The sequence below is a fragment of the Stegodyphus dumicola genome, chromosome 10 (assembly GCF_044657685.1).
Source record: "Stegodyphus dumicola isolate Sdum_Otavi_A_Nest chromosome 10, ASM4465768v1".
NCBI classification, from domain to species: domain Eukaryota; kingdom Metazoa; phylum Arthropoda; class Arachnida; order Araneae; family Eresidae; genus Stegodyphus; species Stegodyphus dumicola.
In genome coordinates this window covers 93,118,537-93,133,811 of record NC_140777.1, presented here as the reverse complement: position 1 = coordinate 93,133,811, position 15,275 = coordinate 93,118,537, and the positions used below count along the sequence as shown (strand labels likewise).

Here is a 15,275-nt window from a genome sequence, read left to right as displayed (position 1 = left end):
GTCACACCTTGCATTTTGCGATATTGCTGTTGAACTGAATTTTATGGTTTAAGTGCGAAGAACATGATATTTAATAAATAAAGGTAACACACCAAATGTTAAAGAACATTGGCCCTTTGGGCGTAATGTAAAATCTGAAGGCTTTCAGATTTTTATTTTTTCATTATTATTTATTTCAATGGATTGTATTATTTATTGTTTGTTGCATAAGGTGACATATTGTGATTAATTTTCATAATATGATCTTACAAAGGTTTCGACCATTTCAGTAATTTTTGTTTATTATTCATGCACAGAATTTGATGCAGTCATCATCTAATAAGTTGCACATGCGCGTTTATTTTTTTATCTAGTTTCTTACCGCGTAACCTTAAAATCACATAAAAATGAACATAGAATGCTGTAAAAAGGGCAGAAAATGATTATTTAATGTATTAACAAATAATTTTGTATACTAATTCTTTTAGGATTTATCTTCATTTTTTCAATTAAAATTTAATTTATTTATTTTATTTATTTATTTATTTATTTTTTTTTTTTTTAAACTGGACTACTCTACTGATAATTAGACTGTTCAAAGCCAGACTGTGTGAGGTATTGCCCCGTTTATTTTGAAGCTTAGTATGTTCAGTTGTAGTTTGAAAAATGAAGTTGTAAAATGGAAAGTTTTTCATTTTAGGTTTGCATGGTTGATCCAAGGACAGACACCTCATGGCGAAATTTGAAAAGACCAATTAAAGTAACATTTTAAGAATTAGTCAACAAATTCTGTTGATAATAAATTTTAAAAAAGTATTAATGAATTTTAATTTGTTAAATACCACTTTTTAGACTGATGAAGTCCATGCGAAAGATAATACTAGGTTTGGAAGTAATACACCAGGTATGTTTCACATACATAAATATCCTAACACCCATATATATATTCATTTATAAACTTTTTAAAATATTTGTCATGTTTAGTAAAATTTCATGTTGGAAATCTTTTTTAAATCATTAAATCGGAAAAAAAAATTTTTTTTTTCAATAATAATGTTGTAAATATTTTTCATAATTTTGTTATTTTGTTAATTATAATAATGCATGTAAGTGTGAATAAAGTAGCAACCTCTAATACATTTACTGTATTTATACAATATGTTTAAGATAAAATAAGTCCTGAAAATACTGATTTAATTTCATTTTCATTATTTAAGAAATACTTTAAAATATTTTAGCGTTACAGGAGGTAAATGGGATTGCGGTTAGTGTTATCATTCAGATATTGCTATCAAAATGCTGAAGCCCCACTCATTTGTGTACGGAAACATGGAAAATACATCGCTATTTTGATCAACAAGTCAATATTTTTTAAATATTATAGAATAAATTTTTTTAAATCAAAACAAAGTTGCCAAATAAGGTCAAAATAGGTTATGAAATTTACCAAGATTCAGAAAAATGTCACCAAATAAGAAATTATGTTACCAAAAAGCTTGGTTCCAATTTTAGTTGACCATTTAAAATTATGCAAAAAAGTATCCTTAGTTTAATTTCGATTTTGAATAACTCTGTTCATGTTGAGGATGATCATACAAAGTTCCCTATTCTGAAGGATAAAAAAAAACTCTTCAGAATTACCCCCCCCTACTACTTAAAAAAGAAGGAAAGAGGGAGAGGGGGCGAACCTCAAAACATCTATGTTAAAGTTAGGTTACTATTTAAATTTTAAATTCTACATCTGTATTTTCTCTTTTCAGTAAATGAGGGGATGCTGTTTGAGTATTAAGATTAGGAGTAGAGCATCTATCAAATATCTTCCAGAAATGTTATGAACAATTCATAAATGAACTACTGCATTAAAGACATTATGAAAAGTTCATAAACAAAATTTTGCCTTTTTCTAATTAAAATTGTTTGAAGGTCCTTATTTATATGTTTCTTGTCGTTTTTATATTAAATTCCATGGTTTTTATATTAAATTCCAATTTTGTAGAATATTTTTTCACTTTTGAATGATATCAAAATAGCCATGGACAAATGTGATCGCAATTAAACGTCACATAATGTACACTGCACAAAAAAAAAGGGGGGGACAGTTCTGTATCTCCCGTTCTACTGGGCCGATTGACGAAATTCAACTTGCGTTTTTCATCTCTCGAAAGCGCGACTTACTATATTAGTTCAGAAAAAAATCCGATTTTGTGTCAAAATACTGATGTTAGAACAATGCTATATATAAATCTAATATATATCCTAAGTCACGCTTCAGCCCAGTAGAACTGGAAATATATAACTGTCCTCTCTCTCTCTCTCTCTCTCTTTTTTTTTTTTTTTTTTTTTAAGTGCAGTGTACATATTTCAGAAACACAAACCTGAATGTTACTAGTTGTTGGGCAGCAATAAATTTTGAACTGAAATAGGAATTGCAGATACTTATGAAGAAGAAAAATTAAATCCTTACATATGTGAAACCATGTTTCTTATTGAGATGCATTTAATCCTAATTAGTGTGAAGGTCATATTTCTTGTGAAATCAGTGTATTAACAGAAGAAAAGAAAGCATTTCAGCTTGTTAATTTTCCTGAAATGTTCTGTTTATTTTAGTGAATGGCACAAACCAATTTTTTTTCATGAAAAATAATTCTATTGAAACTTTATTCCTTAAATAAAATAACGTAATAAAGCAAAAATAAGTAAATGAATGGTTTTTGACACATATATTTCTCTATGTTATACTGCAACTGAAGCAAGTAAAAGATGATGATGTAAAGCTTTCAAACTTTTTGTTAAGACAGGATTAAATAGAGTTAAAACTAATAAGTTAAGAAATTTTAGTAAAGGCTTTGAAAAATTCCTGTTTACTAATTAAGGTTTAAAATAGGTTTTTGCATAATTATCAAAGGGCCAATAAATACTAGTTTTAAAGATTTATCAGACATGAGAATTCAGGCTTCTTTAATGCAAAACTTCAAAGGTAACTAAAATGTTTGGTCTGGTAACAAAAATGACAGTGTTGCTAATAATTGCCTATGAATTCAAATCTGATATGGTATCTGAACTATGAATTTTATTAAAAACGAAGCAACTGAGATCTTACAAAATGATAAAATACTTTAATGTGACTCTCTTTTCAAGTAATATTACTCTTTTAATTATAATTCTGTGTATATGCTCATCTTTATTGCTATATTTGATAATCTCATGTAAAGTTTGAGAATATAAGGGAGAGCTTTTTTTTTTACTATCTAATGTTTAATTTTAATATTTGAAACATTCAAAAGATTTAATATGTGAGGCAAATAGAATGCAGTCATAATGCATATCAGAATTATGGATGTGTTGAATATCATTAAACATAGGTTTTTCACAAACATGATATTTTTATGTATAATTGTACCAGCAAGTTTGGAGTTCTTTGTGCTGCTATTGAATTGCAGTTTATCTATCTGCTCATGGACTCACTCATGCCAAGTCAACATTTTTACACTTTTTAACTTTATAATGAAATATCACTTTCTTTGGTTTTTCACTTTCTTTTGTTATTATTCTAAAATTTAAATTTTTCTGTCCATTTCACTTTTCAAATAACTAACTGCTGACTTATAATGCCGGGTGATCAAAAAGTCAGTATAAATTTGAAAACTTAATAAATCATGAAATAATGTAGATAGAGAGGTAAAAATTGACACACATACTTAGAATGACATGGGGTTTTATTAGAAAAGCAATAATCTGATCAGAAAAGCAATAATTAGCATAACAAATTAAGACAAAGCAAAGATGATGTTCTTTACAGGAAATGCTCAATATGTTCACCATCATTCCTTAACAATAGCTGTAATCGAGGAATAATGTTGTGAACAGCACTGTAAAGCATGTCCGGAGTTATGGTGAGGCATTGGCGTCGGATGTTGTCTTTTAGCATCCCTGGAGATGTCGGTTGATTACGATACACTTGCGACTTCAGGTAACCCCAAAGCCAATAATCACACGGACTGGGGACCTGGGAGGCCAAGCATGACGAAAGTGGTGGCTGAGCACACGATCATCACCAAACGACGCGTGCAAGAGATCTTCCACGTGTCTAACAATATGGGGTGGAGCGCCATCCTGCATAAAAATCGTACGTTCCAGCAGGTGTTTATCAGCCAGGCTGGGGACGATGCGATTCTGTAACATATCGGCATACCTCTCGCCCGTCATGGTAGCAGTAACAAAACCAGAATCACTCATTTCCTCGAAGAAAAAAGGCCTGATAACATTTTTTAAACTTTTTTTTGGTTCTAATAAAATCCCATGTCATTCTAAGTATGTGTGTCAATTTTTACCTCTCCATCTACATTATTCCGTGATTTATTAAGTTTTCAAATTTATACTGACTTTTTGGTCACCCGGTAAATAGTTTCTATAAACAAGAAAAAAATATACAGTCAAAAGTCTTTAATCTGGACGTCCATAATCCAGAATGATCTATAATCCGGACCTCAAAGCTACAAACTTGCAGATTGCATTGTTCCTTAATCCTCTAATTGGATCCGGCAAATTTTTTTTTCTTTTTCTTTTTTCTTTTTTTTTTAATAAATGCAGACTGTTAGAGCAATTTCATAAAAAGTGAGCTTGAACTTTCAATTATGTCAAAAAGAGTTTCCGATTCTGGAGCTGCCAAAGGATCTACAAAGCGAAAGCATGTTTTGATGTACCGCTTCTGATAGTGAAGAAAGTGACAGAGAGGTTATTGAAAATGAAAAAATTTCAATTAACAAGTTAGTCGATATTCTTGACACAGCAATTACAGGACTTGAACAGTGGAACTGAACAAGAAATTATGTCTGTTTATAGAATTAAAGAGAATGTATTATCACATAAAAAAACGAAGCAACTTAAACAACTTACATTGAAAGAAATGTTTAATAAAGTAAACAAATAAATATTAAGCTCTTTATTTTGTGAATTTTGATACCTTTTAGATAATAATTGCTCTTTATTTCATAAATAACAGTTTCATATTTTTAATTTTATAATTTCTGCATGCCATCTTACCAGATTTAAACTTATGATCTATAATCCAGAATCGCCAAAGTCCCGACGAGTCCGGATTAAAGACTTTTGACTATAATGCTTTTAATAAATCAGCAAGTGTAATTTCATATTTCCAACTGCTAATTCATAAACAAAAAATAGAGAATTGTATTTATTTGTTTAAAATTGCTTAATTTGTTAATCAATAATAGGCAGATTACATTTAAAAGAAAAATTAAATATTTTACACTTCACCGAATGGCAACAAAGTGCCACAAGTTAAAAATATTTTATATTTTATATCTTTAGAATTCCCCAAATAATGTTCCATCCTTTTTTCTAACATTCACTATATTATTTCATCAAAAATATTACATGGTGATAACACTGGGTGGCAGCATCTCTTTATTTGTATAGCCTTACTTTTTCTTTTGTTTTTTGTATTCACTATATAATTTCCTCAAAAATAATACATGGTGATAGCACTGAGTGGCAACATCTTTTTATTTGTGTTGCCGTACTTTTTTTTATGTTTGCTATATTATTTCTTGACTAATAGAGATAACATTTGGTGTTATATCTGTTCATTTATGTTGCCATATATTTTCTTATATTCGCTTATATCAGCATTTTTCAACCTTTTTCACGCTTATGGAACACTGACAATGTTCAAGTTCTGGAGAACCCCAATGCATGTAATAATATTTTCATCATCGACCATTAATGGAAACAAAAATAACTATCATTTTAGTCATTTATTAAAGAAAAAAAAAAAAAAAAAGGAAGGTTGGTACTGTATGAAGATATGTGTGCACATATATGCACATACATACATACGTGCATACATTTCTTAATCCAGTCCCAATAACATAACAGTACCGTGAGGTTATATAATACTAAATATAAGGTATACATGAATAATAAATTTCTTTAGTATAACAATTTATAACAAATATTAATGTGTAATCTGTGCCTTTTTTGGGGGGCATAAATGCTGAATTTGGGGTTTGATTTTCAATATGCATATGCAAATTTTATCTTCCACAGAAAGAAGGCAATTTCTGTCCTTATTGTTAATACTTGTTAAACAAGACAAGGCTTGTTCACGCATGTACAGTGTTGAAAATTGTAGTAATATATTAATTGTTTTCATGTGAATTTTGGATACTCTCTTTCAACAAAAATACAGAATTTATCCCAAAATTATGCCATTAAAACTCATCATCCAATAGTAAATTACAAAATGGATTCTTCATCCTTTAAAGTTAGGTTCTAAGGATGAAATGACATGTGAGAGAATGGGTTCCTCACCCAGTTGTATAGCTCTGTTGACAATGATGGAAAATAATTATCCCTTTTCTTCGACAGCTCCTCTAGTAGGATACAATGAAATTTGAAATTTGTTTCTATCCATCTTCACTTTTTAGTCTGGCCTTTTATTCAAACATGTCAAAATTCCTTTTTGCAGCATGATTTTTCCATAAATTAATTTTTCTCTTAAATTCAAGTATCTTGTCACTTGAAGTTAGTATATCATCTCCGCTGCCTTGCAGTAACTTATACTTTTGATTCAAGTGATATAAAATATCTGCTAAATAGGCTAGCATCTGTGCTTACATTTGATCTTTAAAGCATTTGGTAATTTTTTTTTTTCTTTGTCATTTTGTTGAAAATATGCATACATTCTTTAGTTCAAAAACTTTAGTAAAAACTCTGCCTCTACTTAACCACTTTATTTCAATGTATAGTAAAAGATTTGTGTACACTTTATCCATTTTTTCACAGAGCTTTTTAAAAATTCTGGAGTGAAGTGTCTTTCATTTAATGAAGTTTAATGTTTTTATAACATTATCAAAAATAATGTATGGGAATAACATTAATTTTTTTTTTTCTTTTACAAGAGCAACAAAGCCTTTTATGGAGCTGACCATACTGTATAAGCAACAGTACAAATACCAATGCAATTTTCCAAGAAAGTTCTTCCCCCCCCCTCCCGCCCCAGATTTTTTTTCCTGAGCCTTTTTATTGAAAGTGAATGTGTTTACAAAAGCTGCATTCCATTTATTTTGAGGTTTAAAAAAAAGTTTTTTTTTTAAATAACCAATAGTTTTATTTTTCATATTAGTATGATTTGTCGTGAAATATCTGTTCAATTTTGTTGGAGCTATTGCTGTATTTGAAAGTTTTTACCTCAAGAGAGACACAGTGGAAGAGGATATTCTGGGTAGTCCATGTAAAGCCTATTCATAAATAACTTTTATTGTAACAACAAATATTTTTTTGCACCTCTTTCTTCATCAGTCTTTTGAAATTCTAAAGCTTCAATCTCTAGTCTTTTCATAATTATTGGGGTTATTTGTCTTCTAGAATTGCCACATTTGAACTTTTAAAATCTATATAAGAATTTAAAAGTGTGATACAAAATAAAATATTAATAAAATAAGAGTAAAAATAATAGTAAAATTAAAAAATATACACTAGCACTCTTTTTAACCAACCACATGCTTCTACAATTCTTGCATCATTAACACGTATCCAATCGTACTAGATTGTAGTCTGTGACAATTGAAAAGCTGCCTTTGGCTGTTCAGCTATGTTCGGTTAGATTTGTACTGCATGCATAGCCTTGCAATGTCAAAATGTACAGTTTAACAAAAAATTGCTAAAGAATAAGTTAACCTCCTTCAATTTTTTGTTATTAAATTAAATTATCATTTTCTTTTGTTTTACAGTTTAATTGGTAACACAAATAACAAAGAAATTCATATAAATGTTGATGATGTGGGATGAGTCGTAACATAGTATATCCGAACAGACAAAGGCAGCTTTTCAATCATTATAGGCTAGACTCTTGTCACAAAAATACCTATTTCATCCTCTGAATTTACTTGAATACAATACTGAATCAGGGGGAAAAAATGTTTTCCTCTTTATGACATTTATGTTATTTTTATATTCATTGCTGAACGCCTAAACAATGTTTAGCAGAATAGCAGAACTCTGCTTGAGAAATGCTGTGGTAGGCAAAAAAAGGTGAGGTTTGAGACTAATAGCATTTTTAATGCTTCCCCCCCTCCCAAGAAAAAAAGAGAATGAAAAGAGACAGAGGAAAAATTTACTGAATTTACTTGAGTACAATATCGAATAAGAGAAAAACAATGTTTTCCTCTTTATGACATTTATGTTATTTCCATATTCATTGCTGAACACCTAAACAATGTTTAGCAGAATAGCAGAACTTTGCTTCAGAAATGCTGTGGTGGGCAAAAAAGGTGAGGTTTGAGACTAATAGCATTTTTAATGCTTCCCCTGAAAAATGAGAATTAATTTTAATGAAAAAAAGAGAATGAAAAAGAGACAGAGGAAAAAGAAAATATAATGAACCAGTTTTCTTCTGAAAATGTTGTTTATGAACTGTTTTCGCTCATTACATTGAGAAAATTCAGTCTGGTGCTTAGAAAGAAAATTTATTTAAAGAAATAAAAAATAAATAAACCTTTTTATATTTGTTTAAATAAATTAAAACCATGTAATATTCCAATAATTGGCATCATAACAAATACGAACATAAATGAGAGAAATGTTTTAAAAATCTTTTATCAGCAGGATTCATGTATCAACTGCTGAACTTCTGAATGCAATAATTTTTTTACTTTACTGACAGGAAAATTTTGTACATATTTTTCAACGTGGCATGAGATGAAATATGTTGAAAATTGCTGATTTAACTGGTTGGTTCTAGCATCTTTGCTGCCGTGTAAAAGTAAAAAATCTCAATCCTATTCTCAATTTAAATCAGTCAGAAATTATCAAAAATGCTTTGAAAAATGTGCTCTGCCCTCACCAGCATTCAAACTCGAGACCTCTCAGTTACATATCAGGTGTGCTCCCAATTACATACCACAAAGCACTTAGAAAGGAGAGAAAAAAATACCTTATATACTTCCCCTTTTAAAGGGCGACTGTGGGTGAGAGAATGCAACCATCAAATCCTGGTGCTGATAAATTATCATCTACCACCTTTTAGTTTGGGTGCCACTTGTGAATCCATTAGGTAATATTGATGTAAGAAACATTGAAAATGTGATGTGATCTTGCCAGAATTTGAATTCTGGATCTCTCAATTATACATCAGGTAAGCTTCCAGTTACTCTACACAGGCACACAGAAATGAATGAGAAAATGATGAGGGATGATGATGAAGATGAGAGGACCCAATCACCAAATCCTGATGGTGATAAATTATTGCCCACCATGTTTGGGTGCCTTTTGTTTTGTAACTCATTAGGTTATATCAATGCAAGAAACATGAAAAAAGTACTGTGCTCTTGCTGGGATTTGAATTCTGGACCTCCCAATCATGCGTTAAGTGTGCTTCTAGTTACACCACAAAGACTTGCAGAAAAGAGGGAGAAAATATTTTGTAACTTTAGAATTCAAAATATAGTCGAAATTGACTAAAATATTTCAAACTTTAACTTTTTGTGGCTCTCTCTTTGAGCGATCACTCCAGATAAGAAATTCAGTTTGTTATAAAAATAAATGATACACAGCGTAATTAATAATGATAAATAGCATAAGGAGAGAGTAAAAATTAAGCAGTTTCTTAGGAATATCAATTATTCCAAAAATCACTCACTAAAATCATTAAAACATAGTTCCGTTAACACTCTTTGAACTACTACTCTTGCAGCTTATTAGCGACTAACTAGGAGTTATATAGAGTTGCACAGGCTTCTAGAAATTCAGTGAAAAGTCTGTCATAGGGTTTCAGAAAGTTTTCTTGAGTCTTCAAAAAAGTTACCAGGTGAGTGAAAAATGCCAACTTAGTGACTAAAATTATCATCAAGGTTATTTAGGAGCATATTTGCTCATATCTTGTATTCTATTTGAGGTATTTTTTTACAATTTAAATGTTGTTAGATTCAGAACTGAAAGATCTGCAATTATGTATAAGAAATGGACATGTACCGTATATGCTAGCATGTGTCTCCTTCTCACATATTTTCCACCCTAGTTTTTTTCACAGGGTTCGTACGGTCCTTAAAAGTCCTTAGGTTTTTCTGGAATCGATTTTTGGTTCTTAAAAGTCCTTAATTTCGGCCAAAATCGGCAAAAGGCCTTAATTTTAATTATCTGAAATTTCTGCCTTGTTTTTACGACCACTGTTTTGAGTGTGAATTATCATTATGGAGGAATATTTTTGACAATTCATTGACAAATATGATTATCTTTTGAATGGGTTCATGGATATAGTTATGTTTTATTAAATAATTTGTTCCTATTTCTAATGTAAGGGGTGGGATACTGGAGTTTCTGAGCAAGGAGTCAAACATAAGCATTTCAAAATTATTTCATTTTTTTTCTAATGAAGAGGATTTAAACAACTTTCTGCTTTTGGGGATGTGAATTCTTTTATTAAATGGCTCTAAATTTGGCAACTTATCAACATTTTGGAAATTTTAAGATCAATTTCTATAGAAAATTTTTAATTCGGAAATCTGGGAATATTTCGACGATTTTTTTGGGGGAGAAACGTTATAACATTGATAAATTTAACTAAAATAATGGTAATATATTTAAATTACATTTAAGAAATAACATTAAAATAAAATTTTATTTTCTTATGCTGTCATATTGTAAAGTGGCATTACTTTCCATTTTGGCGACTTATTTTATAGTATTTTGAATCTGAAAAATAAACAAGGTAATAAATGCTATAAAGCACAGTTTACAAAACAATTCACAGCAAAAACAAAATACTATATAATTAATTAAAAATTTCTTCCCTTTCATTTTTTCATGGTAAGAATTTTTCCCATGTAATTGTCTCAGAATATTCTGAATTGTCAGAATATATATAAATTTTCTGCATAAAATTTCCATTTTTTCAACTGATTTTTTTTTTTTTTTTTTTCAATATATTTCTAGCCTATTTTCTCTTGCAGAATTGGTAAAGCTAATTTTTCTTTATAATTTTACACATTGCAACTTGGAAAGTTAGAAGGATTTGAAGGCAAGGTTTATAGACCCACAATTCTAGAAGGCTCCAGAAATAATTGACAAAATGAGAACGTCTTCATTGTATTAACACATAATGGATATATTTAACAGAAAGTTTGTGATGAATTTCTTACATTTTGGAGAATTTTTGGAAGGACTAAGAAAACATAATGTTTGAATGTTATACTTCTGATACTAGAAGTTTTTTTCTTAACATGTTTTTCTTCCCTTTATTTTCTCAACTTTTCACTAGATACATGTATGGAAAATTTCAAAAATATTTCTAATCTTTTCGCATGGACAGGCATTTATATAAAAGAAATTTTCTATTAATAAAGAAATTGAAAACTAACAATTTAAAAGATTCACCTTATATATCTCAATGGATCATACACAGGGCTGACACAAGGCATTTTCCCACCTGATGCAATCTCCATGGATCCTAAATTCTGCTCTCACTGCCTGTCCTGAATTCTAAAAATTTTGCATTTCTAGATTTTGTTACTCAGTGTGTCACTAAATTCTAAAAATTAATTAGTTCCAAAAATTCCTATGTGAAGAAGACTTGAAGAAAGAAACTGAAGAAAATTATTCTTTGATGTTATGTACAGTTATTATTATGCAAATTAACCAGCTGTTTATAATTTTAGCCTTTACTATAAGTTATCCTTTCAGTTTCCTCTCCATAATGCAAATCAGATAGTTTTTAAACTGAGGTTTGGGGACTGAAAGACAAAGTGTTTTTGCTTTCCACTTGGATGCATTAGTTTCTGCCAGCTCTGATAATTTTTAATTATTCATCTTTGTGTAATTGCCGCTATCATTTGAATTTGTTACGACGATAAAGTTACTGAGCCAGCTTAGATTAAAATTAAATTGTGTAGCCTTTGACTACTAGTCCACTTTTTTAGTTTGAATTTGACTGTTCCTGTTTAATAGCATAACCACAAGCTGTAGTTGATATTGTCAACATGGAAACTTGTTTGCATGTTCTAAGTTTTTTTTACATAAAAGGTTTATTTAAACCTTTATGTGACTTTGTAGTTACTTTCAGACATAGCGATAATTTGCTTCATGTCTATAAGAGGTTTTGAACCATTTAACTTTTGCCAGATCAAGTAAAACCTCATTATGTACATTGTTAAGAGACTGGCAAATTAGGAGAAAAAGCACACAGAAACTAGTGAGAACACTGGTTTGTGTATTGAAACAGATTTTTAATTGTTAGGAAAGATGTTTAGAGAGAAAAAAATTGATATAAATTAAGCCCAAATGTCTGGGAAGGCTTCAAATTAAAAAGACACATAAATATTTTGTTATGTGTTGTTGCTACAAAACATGAATGTTTTGTAGCTTTTAATGTGAAATCATCTTAATACCATTTAAGAATCAATGTTATGACATTGATTTGAAACTGACAGTTTAAAATTACATGCATTTTAAACTCTGAAATGTTATTAGATTGTGGTTTCAATACTGTTTTTTCAACAAATGTTTTTAAAAAATAAATAAAATTTAATAGTTGTAATGTAAACCTATAACGCTACCTAATTTAATTATTTGTAACTAACCACTTACCTTTAAAAGTTATCTCTGCATATTAAAGCAAGTTATTGCCTTTCATTAATCCTTACTGTGGTCACAACATACAGCACATAAATTTAGAAATTAATGTGAAACTTATCCTTTGCATCTAGTGAAACTTAAAATAACACAAAACAACTTATCACCTCTGGTGCATTAATGGTGTATTGGAAGCTTAAAATATATCAACTAGGTTACAATGCCAGGAACCCTTCGTGAAGCTATAACAGTAACTGCATCAGGCAGATGGAACACAACTAACTTTCAAAACTTGCCAACCTCAAAACTACATCAGGCTTTCAGGTTTGTTCTGATCAACAGATCTTTCTCTAGGCAAGTAGCGGCATTGGCCAACAAGTTATCTTCTGTTCTGTACTATTAACAAGTTAACAAGAATTTTCTGTTACAAATCATGCTGATAATGATTTTATTTCTCATTTTAACCTATGCCATTTGACATAAAATCTACCTGCTATTTACTAAACCTGTAGACTAAATTATGTTTAATAAGAATGCACCCTACTACTCTATTATATTCTTAGAGTGTTATTACAAAAATGGAGTTGAGACATAAGTTAATTGAATTTATACAGCTCCCATTTGCTGATAGACCCTTAATTTTTTTCATTAATGGTCCTTGAAAGTATTTAATTTCCATGTGCAGAAATGTGTAAGAACCTAGTATTTCAGCATACAATTTAGAAACTTCTGATTCATGGTAATAATGTAAAATGCATGCATAAATAGGAAAGTAATTTGTGTAAGTAAAAGGAATATTACTGAAATTTATTTGAAATGCATAATATAAGTGTCCTTTGTAATGTGTTCTGTTTATCATTTAAGCAGTCTGTGTAGAAATTGAAAATACTGTGTATTTTTCCCCCTGCAACTTTCAAGCAATAAAATTAGTAGGAAAAGGGGGGAAATTAAGTGAGTAAATAGGGTATGTATGAAACATGTGGCCACAAATTCAATTACATACAAAACAAAGCCTAAAACTATCACCCTTGAAAGCAGTAAATAAATAAGTAGATAAAACATTGTGCATTATTATAACAATACGTAAAAAAAAGCAATGCAATCAATTGAATTTAAATATTTATAGAAATTTATGACAATGTCATTTTCATGCGTTATAGTTTTTTTAGCTAAATTGAATTCTATTTTTCTTTTTTTTTTAATATCTTTGTATAGAGTAGCATACAAGTCAATAAATTTGGAAATTAAGCAAATAAAAACTATTTTAAGGATGTCATTTTCATACATTTATGATTAAGACACAGTATTTTGTAGTTACCTATATTCATAGACTTTAGTTATCTATAATGTCATATATTGATATGGTTAATTGTACATTTTAAATATTCACTTTTTATATCTGCAAAAATGACTTATTTTTTCCTTTTGTGACATTTAATATGTACAAGATATCCTGGAACAAATGCGACTGTAATTGTACTTTTGTTATAATAAATGTTTGAGTACTTGTAAAGATGTTAAGATTTTTTGTTAATTACTGTTAATTTATTGTCTCAGAAATGTTGTCTGAAGCAGTAAAATTATTGAAAGGAGAGTATGTGATTACAGCTATAAATGAGCATAAAATGGATAAAGGCATTATTTTTTGTCGGACCAAAATTGACTGTGATAATATGGAGAATCATCTTAATGCACTGGGTGGAGGTAGGTTTATAATTTAATTTAAAAAATATACTGTGATATTAGCAGTTATGCAGCTTAAAAAAATATTTGAAATAAAACATACTATTATTTATTAAACTGTTCATGTTTTTGAATTATGCAAAAGTTAAAAAGTTATTTCATTTTAAGTTTAAAGTTATTTCATTCAAATTGCACATATAATGTCTAATTAAAAATGCATTAATTCTAAAATAGATTGTGAACATAATCAATTAAAATACAATATAATTGCTTTTAAATTAAATGTCTTTGTGCTCATCTTGAAAATACTCTCCTTGAAAACTACCTGTCTCCCCCCCCCCGTTTTTTTATTTATTTATTTATTTATTTTTTTTTTTAAAGCCTGTCATTTAGATTAAGAACATGCAGAGAGCTAGTTAAATAAAAATAAATAAATAAATAAAATTAAATTAAAAAAAACCATAATCATGCAGTTTTCTATTTTATTTAGTTATTTTAAATAAATTTAAACTTGCAGTCATAATTTTTTTTCTGTTAATCAATACAATAAATATTATTGCTTCTGATTGTTTTAAAATATGTGATTTACAAGAGGAAATGCTGTAATGAGCACCTTTTTTTCATACTAGAAAAACAAGGCCATGTGGAATGGCTGCATAACCATATTCTGCTAAATAACTGTTGAAATGTTTTTGATTAACCAAAAAGATAAGAATATTCAGTTTGTAAACAAAAATCATTTTGGTTTTTGCTTCCTGCATTATGGAAAAGGAATTAAAAGGAGCTAAACTCTAATTATTAAAAGTTTAATTTCATTGATTTTATGGGAATGTATAATTTTATTTTTGCTGCTCTTTTTAAACTTTAAATCAAGTCCATATTATATATGTATTAAAAATTTGTACATGTTATTTTTAGGACCACGTAATAGAAATAATCCCTATTCCTGTGTATGTTTGCATGGTGATAGAAAGCCTGCTGAAAGAAAAGAGAATCTTGAAAAATTCAAAGTAAACCATCCATTT

At 29.2% G+C, this 15,275-nt stretch overlaps 1 protein-coding gene across 2 annotated transcripts in view; it reads left to right on the top strand.

Annotated features, from left to right (window-relative positions):
- The window catches only part of Ddx1 (ATP-dependent RNA helicase Ddx1), a 193,717-nt gene that overhangs the window by 156,746 nt on the left and 21,696 nt on the right, over positions 1-15,275 (top strand). For both annotated transcript variants that reach the window (XM_035363517.2, XM_085825251.1), the window contains 4 exons: positions 680-739; positions 832-883; positions 14,125-14,271; positions 15,169-15,260. In XM_035363517.2, coding sequence (XP_035219408.2) covers positions 680-739; positions 832-883; positions 14,125-14,271; positions 15,169-15,260 — 351 coding nt within the window. The remainder of the gene's footprint in view (positions 1-679; positions 740-831; positions 884-14,124; positions 14,272-15,168; positions 15,261-15,275) is intronic.